At 44.8% G+C, this 19573-nt stretch overlaps 1 protein-coding gene across 3 annotated transcripts in view; it reads right to left on the bottom strand.

Moving 5' to 3' along the window:
* The window catches only part of RBL1 (RB transcriptional corepressor like 1), a 365834-nt gene that overhangs the window by 125698 nt on the left and 220563 nt on the right, over nt 1-19573 (bottom strand). For all 3 annotated transcript variants that reach the window (XM_029611864.1, XM_029611866.1, XM_029611865.1), the window contains one exon: nt 14619-14783. In XM_029611864.1, coding sequence (XP_029467724.1) covers nt 14619-14783 — 165 coding nt within the window. The remainder of the gene's footprint in view (nt 1-14618; nt 14784-19573) is intronic.

Genomic DNA, 19573 nt, shown 5'->3' with positions numbered 1-19573 from the left:
TCTCTTCTCCAAACTGAACAGGCAAGTGGTGAATGGGCATCTCTCCTGTCCCTTTTACTTTGTCAACAACTCCACCAGAAGGGTATGTGGGGGTTGGGGTATTTCCCAGCCCCAGCATCATTTCAGTAAGGGGGGAGGGAGGGGTCAGAGTAAGTGTCCCTGAAACATAGATAACATTTGTCATCTTTGATATATTTAGCAGTGATAGATCACAAAAAAACCAAACCAAACCTTAAATAAATATTGATTTTACGGTATATATCACTGGACTGAACAAGAATTACTACAAACATTTTCCTAGCTTGAGTGAGAGGGTTTAAAATTTGGTTCTTCTAAGTTGATGGAAAACTGCATCTCCCCCCCACAACATCCCAATTCTGGAAGCTTTGAAAGGGGGTATAAACCATTTGAAGTGTCATGTCTATCTTAATCTTTTTTGTCAGATTCCAAAATAAAAACAATCATAAAGAAACTAAGAGAAACATAAAGAGCTCTGTTTTTAAAGGTTTTCTCACATTTTGTTCTAATATAAATACTCTTGAAAATGGAAAGGGCTCAAGAGCTACATAAAGCCATTGATAGTAGCCATTCTTAGCGAATGATTGACCATAACTCTTCCTCCTCCAACCACCGACCTTGAGCCATCTGCTCTTGACAAACAGTCCCCCAACCTCTCAGGCTGGCGTCGGTGGTCACCACCACCCATGCTGAAACATCCAGCTCCACTCCTCTTTCTAGACTGGATGGAGAAAGCCACCATGAGAGGCTAGACCTGGAGCTCCGCTGAAGTGGTAATGGAAGCTGAAACTCCTCCGACTGCAGACTCCATTGGGTCAGGAGCGCCAACTGAAGAGGCCACATGTGAGCAAACACTCACGGCACTAAATCCAGAGAAGGTGCTATAGACCCAGGACAGGCAATTTAATTCCATATCCTAGTAGTGGAAGCTGCAACAGCTGGCAGACCTGGGCTTGTAACTTCATCACCTTTGGCATTATAATGATTCTGTATTGCTCTATGGTGCGACCGCAGTGTAAGTATTGTGTGCAATTCTGGTCACCACATCAAAAAAGATATAGCAGAATTAGACAAGGGTGATCAAAATTATAAAAGGATCTGGAACAATTTCCCCATGAGGAAAGGTTAAACGGGTTAGGGCTCTTCAGCTTGGAGAAGAGATGGCTGAGGGAAAATATGATAGAGAAAATATGATCGAGATCTATAAAATATTGAGTAGATGTGGAACAGGTAGATGCTAATCAGTTGTTTACTCTTTCAAAAAGTACAAAGACTGGGGGGGAGGTCATTCAATGAAGTTACTGATACATTTAAGACAAACAGAACATTTTTTTACTCAATGATAACTAAACTCTGCAGTTCATTACTGGAGGATATGATGAAAGCTGTTAGTGTAGCTGGGTTTTAAAATGGTTTGGACAAGCTCTGGGAATAAAAGTCCATAAACCATTTTTAAAGTGGACTTGGGAAAATCCAATACTTAGCACTGGGTTAAGCAGCATGGATTCTAATGATCTTTTGGAATCCTGCCAGGTACTTGGACCTGGATTGGCCACTGCTGAAAATAGGATCCTGGGTTTGATGGACCTTTGGTCTAATCCAGTATGGCAAATCTTATGTTTTCATAATTTAGAGACTTCAACATTAAGTTCAGATAATAAAAGGGACCATCGCTCTCTTAAGAAACCAAAAATGCTCAACTCCTCTTAAAAAGCAAGACACGCCAGGGTGAGAAGTCAATGACCTGCCCATAAGACAGCTCTTATAATAAGCAATAGGTGCCGCATGTGCCTTTAAGGAGTTTAGGGACAATCTCTTTTCTAAAACTTCTTATAGAAAGGCTAAATAGAGCACCTCAAAAATTCTCAACTTATATGACATAGAAGTAGACTTTTCTAGCACTCAAGAGCATTTACCACATCCTGTGAATAAACCCTTCTTGGTCAAATGCACCCTCATAAGGGCCATGCTGTAAGACAGAATGGAGACAGATCTTTATGCACCTCTGGGCCTTGAAAAGAAGATCCCTGGATTGAGGGAGCAGAATGAGAAACCTATCCAAAATTCTCACCAGATCTGCATACCAGGGGTGCTTTGTCCAATTGAGAGCCACCAGAAGCACAAGCCCTTTGCAACATCCCTGCCCACCAAGGAAGAGCCAAGGAAGAAACATGTAAAGAAGCCCTCGATTAGGCCACTATTGAGCCAGGGCATCCAAACTGGATGAACCCTGCTCCCTTCTCTGTCTGAAGAATTTCTTTGTACTGTCTTTCCTGTCAGAGGCCATCAAGACTTTCTCTGGCTCTTCCCATTCACATCTATCTAGGAAAAGGCTTCTTTCAACAGCATCCACTCTTCAGGATCTAACATGTTTTGACAAAGAAAGTATGTCTGAACATTCTCTATTCCTGCTACATGCGCTGCCGATAGCATTCTTACATGCTTCTCCACCTACCTTAGCAACAAAGCTGTTTCTTCTGCCACTGAAGAACTTCTGGTCTCCTCTGGTGGTTCACACATGCCACTACTGTAGCACTGAAAGAATCCTGACTGCTTGACCTCAAAGAAGAGGGACAAACTGCAGCAGTGCTAACCTCAACACTCATTTCCAGCCGACTGATGGACCATCCAGTCTGTCCCCTGAGCCTCCAGACCTTGACAGTGTATGCCGCCCCCAACCCCCATCCGACAAGATTGGCATCAGTCGTCACTGCTACCCAAACAGGAGGTTCAAGGTCCACCCCCACTCTCAAGTTCCTGAAAACCAGCCATCAGTTCAAGCTGTCCTTGCTCTCCTCTGCCAACAAGAGCCTTGTTGAATAAACTTGAAACTGGGGGACCACCTCAGCAGCAAGGCCCTATCTAAGGGCCACATATGTACTCTTGCTCATGGAACCAAAGTAGATAATCCCAAACCTTAGGATTTCAAACAGACAAAAAAAAGAGCATCTGCCTTTGCGACTTCTGAAATCTCTCCTCCATCATCTGTAGCTAACCTACTTGTGTGTCAAAATAAGCAACCAGAAAGTCCAGGGTCTAGGACGGCAACAACTTTCTTTTGGAAAAATCGACCACCCAGCTCAGAACCTATAACTGCTTCATCACTCTGTCCATAACAGCCCTGCTCTAGATAGCTGACTTTGCCTGGATCAACCAATCGTCCAGATAGAGATGAACCATTATCCCTTTTTGATGTAGTGCTCTTACCACCACTATCATTATCTTGGAAAAGGTCCTTAGAGCACTTCAAATGGAAAATGACCTCCTAGAACTGTGAGCAGTAGAAACATCCAATGGTCCTCTCTTATGGAATGTGTAGATATGTCTCCGCACAATCTAAAAACATTAGCAATTTTCCTTGTCTTACCACTATCAACACCAACCAATGACAGACCCTGAACCCCACTGACCTGTCTTCTTAGGTAAATCATAGTAAATCGTTGCTACAGTATACAGAGATAGTGGTTTTACTCCTGCTCTTCCTTCCAGTGCAGATGCTTCTCACATTCTGATACTGGTTCACCAGTGGGTGTTGGACAGCTTCAGTCTTGCATTTCTCACTTTTTTATTCTTTTCCCTTTCTTTTGCAGAAAGGTGCTTCATTGTTGCTCGTCTCTGCAGTATGCAGAGATGGTGTTTGCGCTTCTGCTTCTCTTTTTGGCACAGATGTTTCTCTTACCCAGACATCTATCAGCCATCGCTGGACCCTCCCAAGCTTGTCTCCTCTATTTCCATGAGTATTTACACACAGACATTCCTGTGTACTACTTTAGCTGGTTCCACAGTGGGTGCTGGACAGTAGATCTCTAGGCTTCTGACTTGCATTTTTCTTTTCCCTTCTTTTTGCAGAATGAAGAGTTTCCATACAAAAATGGTGTATGCTACGGCATATGTTGACCCTTTTAAGATAAAGAAAGGGCCTGCAGGAGCCATCCTTCTTCAAACCACAAGAACTAGCCTAGACCCTGTTCTTCTGGTTAATAGGGTCTCTATAAAGTAGCTTTCACCACAAACCTTTCAGAAGAAAGCCATACAAGGGTCACCATAATGGTGATGAAAAATGGGAGTGGTGAATTTTAGGGAATTAGCATTCAGTTCAATATGTAGGACCCACTGGTCTTAAATGGTATGGGCCAACTCCTGGTAGTGCCCAGAAAATTACTGCCTATTGGGACCACAGTGGAGAGGACCCCCTTGCCTTCATTGGATCGAGTAATTAATCCCTGAATGGCTGGAGCTACCATTCCTTGGCTTTTGGGCACCACTAAAAGACTGACTACTTCCTCTAAATTTGTTCATCTGAGACCAAGCTTGCTTCCCTGGATTGACCACATACCTGAAACACAAGGAGCTAATCACCCTTATCTTCAGGGAACCTTGTAGATTAGCCTCTCATGAGAAATTTCCTTACCTGTTAATTTTCTTTCTATTACTTCTCCGTCATGGAGAAAGAGGTCATCTGCCTTGCCTACACATGGACTGAAGAGCAGGGCAGGGACTGTTCTGTGGCAGGACTGGCTCCTAGCTCACCTCCCGCTGAACTTTTTGAGCTGATAAGCAGTGGGGGCCCTGACATGTGGTCGACCTTGATCAACACTGATCAGTGGCCATTTTGGAAACTTCCGCGTTTTCAGACAGGGGATCAATTGAGGTTGCTGAGGCATGATTCCCCTCCAATTTTAGTTCCAGTGTTGATTGCTATGAGTGCTTCGATGGGACAGGGGCCCCAGGGATTTCTCCCCAGAATTTTTTCAGCAGGCTGCCTGTACTTTTTCTTGCCCTGGGGAGGCCTCCTAGGCAGTTGCTACCAAGTCTGCAGCCGACCCTTCACTGGGGCTGTCTGGACCCCCCTTCCAGTCAAAAGAGCATGAGGGGGCCATTGATATACTGGGGCCCTCGTGGGAGGACTTCTAGGATGAAGACGCCGGGAATCTTGACAGTTTGGCACTCCTGGAAGAGGAAGATCTCCCCTTTGGGCTGGAAGATGATTCTGTCATTCACCTTTTTTATAAGGATGAGATAAGATTTCTTATAGAACAGGCGATTGATTTCCTGTCTGCAGTTGGGAGAATCCCAGCCTCAGGAGACTCCAGTATGGAATAGCATCAAGGGGGAAGATTACCATCACTTTCCCACTTCAACCGGAGGTGGAGGAGATGATGTTAATGGAGAGGGAGTCCCCAGAGTCAGGTCTGTGATTTGTCAGGCTTCTGCACTGGCTGTATCCTCTTCCCTGCTAATCTATAGAAATGTTTTCAGGTCCCAGTGGTGGATGCCCTGGTCACAGCTGTACCAGCATTCTGGTGGAGGAGTGGATGGCTTTGAAGGACCCACAGGACAGAAAGATGGAGCTCCCCCCTGAAGAGCCTGTTTGTCTCCTCAGCCACCGTAGTCCAGATATCTATCTGTTTGGGTGGTTTGGGCCCTCCTTAGGTGGATTCCGAAGCTCCTGGAAAGTGAGGAGGTTGCTCGGATAGAGTCCGCTGAGGCCTTTTTGGCAGACATGTCTTACAATTTGCTATGGTTGCAGTGCTGCACAATTGGGCAGCAGACTCTTTGTCCAAGACTCTCTTTGGGAAGTTGCCTTTCAAGGGCATGCTGCTGTTTAGTGAGGATCTAGACCACCTGGTAAACAACTTCAGGGATCCTAAGCCCCAGTGCCTCCTGGAGAATAAAGGACACTCATTCTGGAGTGGAGGAGTAGCCAAGTGGTTATAGCAGTGGGCAATGAACCAGGAGACCAGGGTTCAAGTCCCACTGTTGCTCCTTGTGACCTTGGGCAAGTCACTTTACCCTCCATTGCCTCAGGTATAAACTTAGATTGTAAGCCCTCTGGGGATAGGGAAATACCTACAGTATCTGAATGTAATCCACTTTGAAGTGCTGAAAAAAGTGTGAAAAGCAGAATATAAAAGTCTAAATAAAAATTCTATAGAGCTGGAAAAGGCCGGGGTCAGTTTCGTACTTTTAAGCATTACCAACGGGCAGGCAGTTCTCTGGGGCTTCCTCCTCGACCTTTTCGGTTCCCAGAGGAAATAGACAATCCTTTCATGGAACCAGAAGAGTGAGGGGCAATTCTGGCCTGGCCACAGGAGAAGGTAGGGTATCCTCCCGAGGTTCCATGAGTTTACTCATTCTTGACTCCAGTGGGGAATCGCCTGCAGGAGTTCCACAGGAAGAGGACCCAAATAACTTCCGAATAGTAGATGCTGGAGATCCTTCGGCTTAGTTATGCATGGGACCCGAGTCGACTCATCTGTAATGCCTTTATATCATCAGCCTGTGCTGTTCCAGTCAAGTAACGGGCTGTTTGCGAGACTTTAATGAAATTGAAGCTGCTATGAGCAGTGGTGCAGGATCCTCCTCCTATGCAGGGCCTGGGTCATCGTTCCATCTATTTTGTAGTACTGAAGGAAGATGGCTCTTTTCAGCCGATTCTGGATCTCAAGGTGGGTAAACCATGGTCTGTGTGTCCTGTACTTCTGCATGGAGACTCTTCACTCAGTCCTCACTGCAGGGCACCAAGGGGAGATTTTGTGCTCCCCTGGATCTGTCAGAAGCCTATCTGCACATTCCATTCGGGAGCAGACTCAGAATTTTCTGCGTTTTTGCTTCCTTTGAGAGCATTTCCAGTTCTGGGCTTTGTCATTCAAGCTTGTGACAGCACCATTAAGTTTTTACTAAAGTCATAATTGTGGTAGCACCAACTCTCTGTCGCAAAGGCATTACTATCCATCTGCATTTCATTAATCTGAGCACTGTCTCATCTGGAGGCGGTACGCATAACCTGCTGGGTGATTCAGCTCTTAGAAGGCTTAAGCTGGGTGGTAAACTTTTCAAAAAGTACCCTACAGCTGATTCAATAGACTTCTTTATCCAGCGAAGTAAAGTGGTCTTTGAAGCCACCTCGCCCTTAACATGAACACCCAAAGAGGACAATCAGCCTGTCCGACCTATGGAAATCATTGGTAACTTCCTAGTAGCAAAGGATAACCCTCCATACTCCAAGTACCTGAGCACTTGAAACTCAGACCCACACGCCTCATGGACAAAGGCCTGTAAAGAAATCATCTGATTAATATGGAATGCAGAATTCACCTTTGGAAGAAATGACTGCAGTGGATGAAAACTCACGAAACCCAAGAAGCCTCCGGAATTGCTGCGGGCACATTCAACCAAGGAACATTCAAAATCCTGGGCAGAGGTGCAGGTGCTTGTTCCAGCCGATATTTGCAGGGAAGCCACTTGGTCCACTCTACATACATACGTGAAGCATTATTACCTGGATTAATGGTGTGAAAGAACTCAGCATACAGGGCAGGGGTTCTATGGGCGGCCCTTGCTTCCTCCCACTCAGGAGGTTGATGTTTGGTACTTCTTTTTTATTTTAATTTGTCATTTTATTGATTTGAAAGCCAAACATACAACAATATAGAACATAACACCAATATTGCCACAAAAAAAAACATTTCAACTGTTTATAGGTGTTAAACTGTATGCCCTGTTCCCATTATGTCCCTAGCACCCCTCCTCCCCCCTTCCCCCCCCCCCCCCCCATCCCCTTCCATGAGTACACCGTGAGTGGTAAGGTAAGGTAACTCGATAAGTACCACATCTGCTGCGGGGCTATGTAATGAGGAAAGGATAATTCACAATGTACATAACTGATCCTACAAAGGCGAGGCATCGAAATCCCATCTATCAAAACTAAAGAACCATTGTCTTTTCCCAGTCCATAAATGGTGTCCACGTATTCCGGAAAAGAGTAACTGTCTTGTGTAATGCCGCCGTAATCGCTGCCATCTTGCAAAAGTAATGAACCTTTTGTTGAATGCGTTTAAGAGGCGGCGTAATCGGCTGCTTCCAATATTGTGCAATGACCAATCGTGTTGCAATAAAGACTTGTTGACACAGCAAAGCTTGAGGTTTGGTCAGTTCTTTGTGAGTTAAATGTAATAGCATAAAACCAGCATCCAGGAGGTCGGGCACCTGTAAGATGTGTTCCAACCATTGTGCGACCTCTCTCCATAAGGATGACACTGAAGGACAGTCCCACCACATGTGCAGATATGAACCTTGAGATCCACAGTTTCGCCAACAATTGTCATTGATGTTGGGATACCGTCTATGCAAAGCTTGAGGAGTCAAGTACCACCGTGTAATCATCTTGTAACAATTCTCCTGTTGGGTGGAAGATACAGAGCATTTTTTCGCTGCCAAATACAGCTGAGACCATTCTTCAGCAGTGATAACCCGGGTCAAGTCCCGCTCCCAAGCTTGCGTATGAGGGAAGGGTATAGTGTCAACCCCCATCAACAATAAATACACTTTAGAAACCATCCCTCGTTTCTTATCAATATCATCACAATAATGTTCAAATAGAGTTTTACCCAAGGTAAGAGAGGGCAACACGCTGGGGGTACGAAGAAAGTAAGAAATCTGAAAGCCTGCTAGAAAATCCGTGGCAGGCAGACGGTGTACCCTTTGAAGTTGCGGCCACGTCAGGACCGATCCCCCACCTAGGAAGTGTTCAAATTTAGTGAGACCCTGTTTAACCCAACGCTGCATGGTGGGGCTAATATGCCCAGCGGGGAAATTAAGGAGGTGGGATATATGAGTAGAGTGAAAATACAGGCGCTCCCCTACTACAGTTCTCTTCCACTTGGCCCAAAGTCTCATAGTGGTATCTATAGCAGGTGATAAAGGCCCCACAGGCACCCATGTATGACGGGGCTGCCACATAAGAGCAGACAGCGGCATACTGCCGAGAATACGCTCCACCAGGGACACCCGATGTTTGGGGGAGGACATCCTATGGCTGTCGAGGATGACAAGAAATTGCGCCGCCACATAATAACGTTCCAAATTGGGCATCCCAAGGCCTCCCCGATCCCTTGGCAGGTACAGTAAGCGGCGGGAAATGCGAGGTGGACGCTGCCTCCATATGAAATCAAACAGTATCTTTTGCCAGGAACGCAGAATGGCCGGACTGATATATGTAGACAGGGTAATAAACAAATATAAAAATCTGGGTAATACGTTCATTTTTATTATGGCAATGCGCCCCATCCACGAATACTGTCCCCTATGCCATGTCTGCAGATCTTTTTGCACCTTTCTGATGAGGGGGATATAGTTAAGGCGGTAAAGGTCTGTAATATTCGCCCCCACATGTACCCCTAAATATTTAATAGAGTCCCTTGCAATCTTAAATGGGTAGGACTGACAAAGATCCTGTACAATGCTCTCATCCACGGACACATTAAGAATTTCAGATTTATCGAGATTGATTTTAAAGCCAGATACCGCACTAAAGCGTTGTATTTCAGTGGTAATCTCTGGCAGAGAGGTAGACGGATTGGTAATGGTCATAAGAATATCATCCGCAAATAAAGACATTTTCAAATGGAGGTTCCCCAGCTGCACTCCAGTAATGCCCTCAGCTGCCCTCACCCGAGTAGTAAAAGGTTCCAAAAAAAGGGCAAAAAGCAGGGGCGATAAGGGGCATCCCTGCCTCGTCCCACGTTGTACCGAAAAGGTGTCCCCATAACCCCCATTAATTTTTATGCGAGCCTGTGGGTTATGGTAAAGGGCTTTAATCCAGCGGAGGAATATTGACCCAAAATGCATTTTCTCGAGGGTGGCGAACAAGAAGTCCCAATGCACCAGGTCGAACGCTTTTTCTGCGTCGATAGCGAGCAGCATTAGCGGGATGTTCTGCTGTGAAGCCCACCACATGGCATCCGTGACCTTTCGCACATTATCGGCAGCCATCCTCTGAGGGATAAAACCCACTTGGTCCCTGTGGACCAACCCTGGGAGTACCAAATTAAGACGAGCCGCCAATACCTTTGCTAAAAGTTTTAAATCAATATTAAGAAGAGATATTGGGCAGTAAGAGCTGCACAGAGCTGGGTCCCTACCAGGCTTCTCTAAGACTGTGATACCTGCAACATTGGTGTGGGGTGGCAGAGAGTCCCCGTCCCGCAAGCTATTAAAAAAGTCCACTAGGGGAGATATGACGCAGGCACTACACTTTTTATAGTAAGCGCCAGTGAAGCCATCGAGGCCGGGGGATTTGCCCGCCTTCAGATCCCGTATTGCCTCCCGCACCTCTGTCTCAGTAATCGGGGCGTCCAATGCCTCTTGCTGTTCAGCAGTTAAGCCCGGGAGGGAGAGGTGTTGCAAATAAAGCTCTATGGACTGGGTTGTAATGCTATCATCTTTTGTATAGAGGTTTTCATAGAACTTGGTGAAGCACTTCCTAATCTCAGGAGTTGTAGTGACGAAATGTCCCTCTGTGTGTTTTATCTTAGCAATATTATTTTGTAAGGCGCGTTGCTTCAGTTGACGAGCTAAAACCCGCCCGGCCCTGTTAGACCCCTCATAATACTTCTGCCTCGTTCGATCCAGGGCGTGAGCCACCCAGGCAGCATCTAACAAGTTTAATTCGGTACGTATAGCTCCCAACTGCTGCAGTATAGCTGGGTCTAAAGAAGCCTCATGTCGCCTGGCTAGGCTACTTAAAGCCTGCAATAGCTCAACCCTACGCAGCTCCTGTTTCTTTTTCCTAGCGGAGGCTATTGCTATGAGACGCCCACGTATGACCACTTTAGAGCACTCCCACAATGAGCCTGCTGCAGATACGGAGCCAGCGTTTAGCCGAAAATAATCTTGAAGCCAGTCATTGATGGCATGACACTGCTCCTCCTCTCCCAATAAGTCTTCCCTGAGTCTCCAGAACCGCAGTCCGGTATCCGGAGCAATCGGCATCAGTGTCACCCAGACAGGGGCATGATCCGACCAGACTATGTCACCAATACCCACGTCTAGAACCTGATTCTGGAGGCCCTTGTCTAAGAATATGTAGTCAATGCGAGAGTATGATGCATGTGGGGAAGAATAGAAAGTATACATCCGCGAGAAAGGGTGGAGGGCTCGCCAAATGTCAACTAGTCCCCAATGTTGTAAAAGATGGACAAGTCAGAAGATGCCTTCCAACTGTCGGAGCGCTTATGGTGTGAAGTGTCTAATCTTGGGTTACGCACTAAGTTAAGATCTCCGCCCCATATAACCCGCCCTTCTACAAGAGAAGATAATTTATCATCTAAGGCTCGCAAATATGTTCCTTGGTCACTGTTGGGAGCATAAATATTGACTATAGTGTAAATTTGCTGATCCAGCTTTATCTTGAGTATAATGTATCTCCCTGCCGAGTCGGCGACATGGGTAATATACTCATATGTGACTGCCTGGGAAATGAAAATGCCCACCCCAGCATACTTAGTACCACGAGTACTGGCAGCCAGATACCGATGAGGGTAGCCAGCAATCTGTAGCACCCGTTCGTGCTGCTTGCGGATATGTGTTTCTTGAATCAGGGCTATGGAAACCTGTTGCTGTTGTAAATCTCTTTGTAACAATCGCCTCTTCTTGTGTGTATTGAGACCCTTTACATTAAGGGACCATACCTTTAACGCCATGTGGACCTCCTAAACCCTCTCCCTGCGAGTGCGAAGCCAGGATCCCTCCGCGGGTACCCCCTAAGCATCATATAGAAATGCAGACAAAAATACAGACCCCGTGTACTCAAGGATAAGTCTCCCTCCCATCCCATCCCCCCCAAACACAATGTATCCACACCCAGGATACCACGATAAGTGAGGCGTGCGTACACCATGAAGCATGCGGCCCATCCAGCTAGCGGTCCCGTACTGCTGTGCACATGCTCAGGAAGGTCCATAAAAGAAAGAAATACTGAACTTTACAGTCTGAAAACGGAGGGATAACTTCCCAAGGAATATTTTAAGGCATTTAGTCCATTGTTAATTGCTGAATATACCACCAGAAAAGGTAAAAGCAAAGCTATTGGAAAGGCTGTCCGCCATAAGTCATTTGCCCGTGGCCAGTTGTCGATCAGTCCGCGGTGAGGTAGGTTTTTGTCTGGCTAGGCGCCGGTTGTTGCCCACCCGCTGCCAGCCAGGAGTAGCCGCCATGCGGAATGGGATCTCCCCTGGTTTGCTAGATGGCAGCGCGTTAGAAATGTTTGCTTTAGCGAAAGCCTCTCGGACCTCCGCCAGGTTCCAGATCCGATATGTGATACCCTCCAGGGTAAACATTAAGCCAAAGGGGAAAGTCCAGCGGTATCGCACCGCCCTCTCTTGTAAAATGGTGGTTACAGTTTTTAGCTCAAATCGTTTGCGAAGCGTGGAGGCTGCCAGATCTGTAAAGACACTCACAGTGTGACCTTCCCAGGTCCATGTGCGCTGTTTTCTAGTGACTGCATAGATACAGTCCTTCTCCCGGAAGATTTGCATACAGATTAAAATGTCTCTGGGCCTATCCCCATTCCGAGGCCCCTGTACACGGTGTGCCCGTTCGATACCATAAGTAAGTGAGCACGGCTCGCCCTCCGCAGCAGCTGACGGATCGGATTGCATTATGAAGCGCAGCAGGCGGTCAGCCACGGCCCGACAGTCTACGTACTCCGGTGTGTCCGGCACCCCCCTGATTCGAAGGTTATTTCGGCGGGACCGATTTTCGAGGTCCTCGATCTTTTCTTCGATAGCTAGGCGCTCCGCCTGACTTACAGTTTGAGCCTCCGTCATTTTCTGCATGAGGTCTTCCTGGCGATCCATCCGGGTATCCAGATCATCCACTCGGTTGCCCAGGGCATTCATGTCGTCTTTCATATCCGAGATGAGTTCCTGGAGCTCTTTTTTGTGTTGCTTCATGTCTGCGCGGAGAGCCACGAACCAGTCCCGAAGCTCTTCACGGGAGGGCAGGTTGCTAAAAGTCTGCGGCGCCGCGTGGTCTACCTCCGGCTCCGGGTCGCCATCTGAGGCCTGCTCTTCCTGCGGCCCGCCAGAGTTGCCATCATGTTTGGCATAGGAAAACTGTTTTAAGTTCACTGCTTTGCGTTTCCCCGCCATCTATTCTCGTCGATAGAGCCGGGCACACGATCAGAATCTGAATAGGACAACGGATGCCTGTGATATCAGTGCGAATTCACTTAAGAAAGCCGGGAGCTTTCGCTTAAGCCGCCATGCTCGCTGGTGACGTCATCACGTCTCCTGATGTTTGGTACTTCTACGTGGACTGGCATAGCAGAACAATATGCAAGCAGAAATTTCCTTACCTATTAATTTCCTTTCCATTAGTTCTGCTACGCCAGTCCAAGACACACCTGGAAAGCGAGGCTGTCTCGGTTCTTTGTTTTTGCAGATTGCGCAGTGGAGATTTCCCTGGTTGTCTCCCTTTGTATGTTATTTCATGTGTTTCCTCTTTTTACATGGAAGTTTCTTCTCAGTTTTGATGAAGGAACTGTATTTCTATTTGGAGTTCTTTAACCACATGGGATCTGATCTGAAGCTTTAACAGAAGGATACTGGTTTCTAGCTGCTGAGCACCACCCCTGTGATGTCACAGAGAAAAAAATAGTGTTGTCTGGCTCCATCTGCTGGTAGGAGGAAATAACCCATTTGACATGACCTGGATTGGTGTAACAGAATGATATGGAATAGAACTTTGAATATTCTGCACGTCATCTCTGAACAACCACCTCCATCTGAAAGATAGCTTAGAAAGGCAAGACTAGTAAGCTGTATCTGACACACAGCGATGCAACCTACACCAAAAATAACCAGGGACAGCCCAACAGATTATAATTCTGAGGCTCCGCGGTCAGAATCTATCCCTCTTCACCTTTTACCGCCCAGCTGAGAAGTACTCACCTCATCCGAATGCAGGGCTCCGCTGCCTTTCTCCCCTCATCTCTCTCTTTTTTTTTCCAAACTTTAATAAAGGCTCCACAACAGAGAGAGAGAAGGTAAGAGAGATATAAACAATGAGGGGAAGAACTTGAGCTAGAGAAGAAAGGTACTTCATGAAGACCCTCACTCCAAAGGAAACTCCTGCGCTAGCACACAATCCCCAAGACTCAACCAGACAACACTGGGAACTTAGAAGTCAGCTGTCAGGGCGCACTCAACCTGGAACAATCAGGCAGCCTGCTCCATATCAACTCAATTATGGAAATAGCCACCAAGACTATTGCCTTAGTAGCAGAGTTAGGGCATGCTCCATCAGACGTAGCTGTAGATTGAGACCTAGGAACTGAAATCCTACTGCACCAGTCCAAAACATGCTACCATCTGCTGGAGACAGAAAACACTAGCTTTTGCCTGCACTGCACTGCCCTATGTACAAGTGAAGATGTCATAGAAAGAGGTGGAGCCTCTGTTTCTATCTGCTAGTAGGTGGCGATAACCCATGCGACTGGACTGGTGTAGCAGGATGATAAGGAATGTATATTAACATGTGTTATTTATGAGGGCTCTATTAATGTGCATTAATGTGGATTGTACGTCAATAAACAGACACTAGAGAAAGTAGCATGGCAGACCCTATCCTACATGAAATTTATACGAAGAAACTGCCATTTTTCTATAAAAAATAAACAAAAAATTCAGACACTAAAAACAAGGAAGACTTCTTCCAGGGAAGAATGCAGCTATAACAACTTAAAAAACAAATACTAAAGCTTTAACGAGATGGAAGAGTCAAGTGACCTTTGCCCAAATGTTTTCTTTGATACGTACTTCTTCACAACTAGGGACCCTGTTTTCCGAAGCTTGGAGCACATCCCAGAGTGCAGAGTCATGGCCCCAAGCCCAGCTCTCTAGAATTTGTTCCTCGATACTGTTCAGGTGTTTCACCATGTCCCGAGATAGTCCTTCCTCTGATCGAATTACCACTTCTATTACCTGAAAGAAAGAAAATGTAATTAAACAATCTGACACCATTATAGTCTCATACTTTGTGGACATTCTGGTCGGTCACATAATATACTACTATGAATACACAGTGCGACTAAAGGAAACCTAGCAGGCTTTCCTTATTCAGGTACTGAATCACCATATATATGCCAATGAACACAAGCAAAAACAACACTATAAACCTAGATGAATTAAACCAGACCATTAAATATAGTGCTATACCTGTACTGCAATTTTTCTCTGTGAACGCTTTCTCTGTAAAATTAAAGCAACCATATCAAAAATAGCATAAGTTCATCCCACAGCCCAAAAAATGAAGGGACCACAGTGCCCCAAAAGACCTCCTCCCAAATCAAAGCTCAAAGGGCTAAATGATCCAGATCTCCCCACTCCATCTTTCATTTTGGGCCAGTTAGCACAGAGGATATTAAGGGAATTTGGGTGGCAGTTACACTGTTTAGTGTTAACATCCATGTTAGTATCAAAGCCATTCTACAGAGGGTTTGTTTAGTAAGCCTTTGATAAAATTTGTTGCATAATAGATTAAATGACACTTTAGTATGCACAATAAATGAAATAAAAACGTCACAGGCCCCATAATCAGCAACAAATTGAATTAGCGCAAGTTTGAAATGGATTTAAATTTCATAAGGAAATTCAAGAGTTTGCAGTCAGAATGCCCAAACTTTTCTGATCTAAGCATCAGCTGAATGAATGTAAAATGTATTCTCACATTAGATTTTTTTTAAAACATAACAGAATTATGAATGTACTGAGTTTTGACTAGATATGAAAAATGCACAAATGGACAGTATTGAAGGATGAAACCTTACTACTGCTCACAAATTGCAAATTTGTGCTAGTTCAACACATTTTTGTGTATCTTGTCATTTAGAGAAGGCATATAACCTGAGGAGAAATTACTACTTACCTGATAAATTCCTTTGGAACATAAGAAATTGCCATGCTGGGTCAGACCAAGGGTCCACCAAGCCCAGCATCCTGTTTCCAACAGAGGCCAAACCAGGCCACAAGAACCTGGCAATTACTCAAACACCAAGAAGATCCCATCCTAGTGTATGCGGGCAAATAAGCACACAAAACTAGGCTACAGTCTACGCGCACAAATCTAGGCTACAGTCTTACACACACAAGCTCTCCTGTGCACCCATAGGTGTTCAAACTTAGGCCACGGCCTTACGCATACAAGTAACCCGTGCACAGGCGCACCTTCATCAGGCCATTGCCGTGTGGCGAGAATGTTCACACACACCTATGTGTGTGGGGAAAAACATGCCACTGTGGCCTACCACGCTGATGACTGAACCAAGCCGGAGGAGTGGGGCCTAGCCCAAAGGCTCTCAATCTGCCATGCCTGAGCTGCCTCCACTCTACACTAACTCCACAGAGAAGTGAGAGGGAAAAGGGGTTAAGACGCAGAGGAGCAGACACTGTGGGAAGAAGAACCTAGTAAGGAAAAAAGATGGGACTAAAACTTCCCTATTCTTTTTTTTTTTTTAACCTAAGCTCAGCCCTCCCTGGCAGAGAGCACGATTGGGTCACTGGCCACGAGGGGAGAGGGCACAAAAGCCTTCACCACAGAGCACTCCCTCATCCTCGCTGCCGCTTTTTTGTTTGTTTAATGCTATGCCAAATTAGGCTCCCCGACTTAAATTGCTTAACTGAGAGAGGAACCCACCTGGGTGTCATCACAGGAGCTCAAGAAGAGCATATGAAGCTTCTATCTTCTCCTATTTTTCTTCTCTTTAAAGTCCGTCCGTCCCCCCCCCCTTTTTTTTTTTAAACCACAAGCAATCCTCAGTAGGGAGATGCATGTCTTCCATTTGCTGGAAATGGAGAATACTGGCAGGCTGATGTTGGAGCAGGGCTATATATTAGTGAGTTCAGCAAGCTTTACTCTGTGTCCACCTGCTGGCAGGAGTGCATAACCCAAAGGGTGAGGATTGTCCTGCCTGAGTGCTGAGGAATCCAATCAATATGCTATAGTTACACAATGTTAGGTTCCATATTAGGTGCTACAAACCAAGAAAGAGATCTGGGCGACATTGAAATAGTCTGTTCAGTGTGCTGCGGCAGTCAAAAAAGCAAACAGAATGTTGGGAATTATTAGAAAGGGAATGGTGAATAAAACGGAAAATGTCATAATGCCTCTGTATCTGGTGCCTCAGGGATCTGTATTGGGACCCTTACTTTTCAATATATTTATAAATGATCTGGAATGAAATACAATGAGTGAGATAATCAAATTTGCAGATGATACAAAATTGTTCAGAGTAGTTAAATCACAAGCAGATTGTGATAAATTGCAGGAAGACCTTGTGAGACTGGAAAATTGGGCATCAAATGGTAGATGAAATTTAATGTGGATAAGTGCAAGGTGATGCATATAGGGAAAAATAACCCATGCTATAGTTACACAAGGTTGGGTTCCATATTAGGTGCTACAACCCAAGAAAGAGATCTAGGCGTCATAGTGGATAACACATTGAAATCATTGGCTCAGTGTGCTGCGGCAGTCAAAAAAGCAAACAGAATGTTGGGAATTATTAGAAAGGGAATGGTGAATAAAACGGAAAATGTCAAAATGCCTCTGTATCGCTCCATGGTAAGACCGCACCTTGAATACTGTGTACAATTCTGGTCGCCGCATCTCAAAAAAGATATAATTGCGATGGAGAAGGTACAGAGAAGGGCTACCAAAATGATAATGGGAATGGAACAGCTCCCCTATGAGGAAAGATTCAAGAGGTTAGGACTTTTCAGCTTGGAGAAGAGATGGCTGAGGGGGAATATGATAGAGATGTTTAAAATCATGAGGTCTAGAATGGGTAGATGTGAATCAGTTATTTACTCTTTAGGATGATAGAAAGACTAGGGAGCACTCCATGAAGTTAGCATGTGGCACATTTAAAACTAATCGGAGAAAGTTCTTTTTTACTCAACGCACAATTAAACGCTGGAATTTGTTGCCAGAGGACGTGGTTAGTGCAGTTAGTTTAGCTGTGTTTAAAAAAGGATTGGATAAGTTCTTGGACGAGAGGTCCATTGCCTGCTATTAATTAAGTTGACTTAGAAAATAGCCACTGCTATTACTAGCAACGATAACATGGAATAGACTTAGTTTTTGGGTACTTGCCAGGTTCTTATGGCCTGGATTGGCCACTGTTGGAAACAGGATGCTGGGCTTGATGGACCCTTAGTCTGACCCAGTATGGCATGTTCTTATGTTCCATGAATGCTATGAGAGTTTACAATGAATGAAAACTAAAATGGGGTTTGGAATGCCTGAAGATACTGCAAGCACTGAAACAGATGTTTGATCTAAAAAAGGAACATAACTGTGGCATATGCATGTTTCTAACAAAAAGACTGAAAGACAGACAATTTCCCTTTCTTTCAGCATTTAATCAATTTTCACCTTTGGGCTCTGGATGAAAAACAATTGTGAAACTGCAAAACATTTTTTGTGGTCAGACAGTTTGGAAAGATATTGAAAGGTTGCGGTTTCAGTGCATGAAAGTGAATGGGTATAATTAGCTGTGAATTATCTGTCACATTTGAGGAGATCTTTTCTGAATAGCAGGAATCTGACTGCTCAATGAGCATTAAATAAGAAATCTGCAAATACAGGAATCTTAGGTATAAGTTTCTATTCCTAATAGTATGCAAAGGAAAATTAGTTCTTATCTGTTAATTTTCGTTCCTGTAGTACCACGGATCAGTCCAGACCATGGGTTGAGCCTCCTTTCCAGCAGGTGGAGATAAGGACTAAAACTGAAAGGGTGTCCTATATGAGGACAGAGCCTATCCTGTAACCCTTCAGTATAACCATTGTCAAAGCAGAAAACAACAAAACCAGAATAGGATCAAGCAAGTAACCATAAAGCTCAATTGAACTATGTAAGAATATGGTAAGACTATACGCTCTTGTATATACTTGGTTCTTGAAAAAACCAAGGCTTCCGGTGTAATTGCTCAGTATTCTTGTAAAGAATTAAGTATCAGAATCTGTGAATCTGCAAGAACAAGCTTCGAGAGGTCAGAAAAGAAAGACAGACAGGGAAGGGCGTCTGGACTGATCCGTGATACTACAGCACGAGCGCTTTCCTTTTCTGGCCCATTGTTATGGAATACCTTGCCCACTGAACTGCGCCTTGAGCCATCTCCCAAAACCTTCAAGCAAAAACTCAAGACATGGTTATTTACACATGCCTATACCTGAAATATATATGTCGTTCTTCCCTTTATATGCCCTGCCTTATTTACCCAACACCCCCTTTCTCTACACTATATCTAAGTTCCCCTTTTTATGCCCTTACTGTAAATACCATTCCATACATTTGCTCTTAAATGCACCTGAAGCGCTTTCTTCCCTCTCTTATCACCCCTAATTTATAAATCCAACCCCTCCTAACCTGTCCCTACTCTCATACCTAATTTCCTAATATCCCTTTACTTTCCAGTCCTGTTCAACTCAGCTCAGTTAAACCTAAATGATAGTTCGGTTTTAAAAGATTCTACTTGTTTTATGTTTAAATATATATATTCTTACTTTTGTTATATGTATAATGTTTATTTAACCCTGTTAAATGTATAACGCTCCGGCGTAAGTTCCTGTTCATTGTACACCGATGTGATATCTTTGATGAGCGGCGGTATATAAAAAACTTTAAATAAATAAATAAATAAATAAATAAATAAATACAGGAACAAAAATTAACAGTTAAGAACTAATTTTCCTTTCCCTGTACGTACCC

Source organism: Rhinatrema bivittatum, chromosome 8 (genome assembly GCF_901001135.1).
Source record: "Rhinatrema bivittatum chromosome 8, aRhiBiv1.1, whole genome shotgun sequence".
In the NCBI taxonomy this organism is placed as follows: Eukaryota; Metazoa; Chordata; class Amphibia; order Gymnophiona; family Rhinatrematidae; genus Rhinatrema; species Rhinatrema bivittatum.
This window is presented reverse-complemented; position numbering and strand designations above follow the sequence as displayed.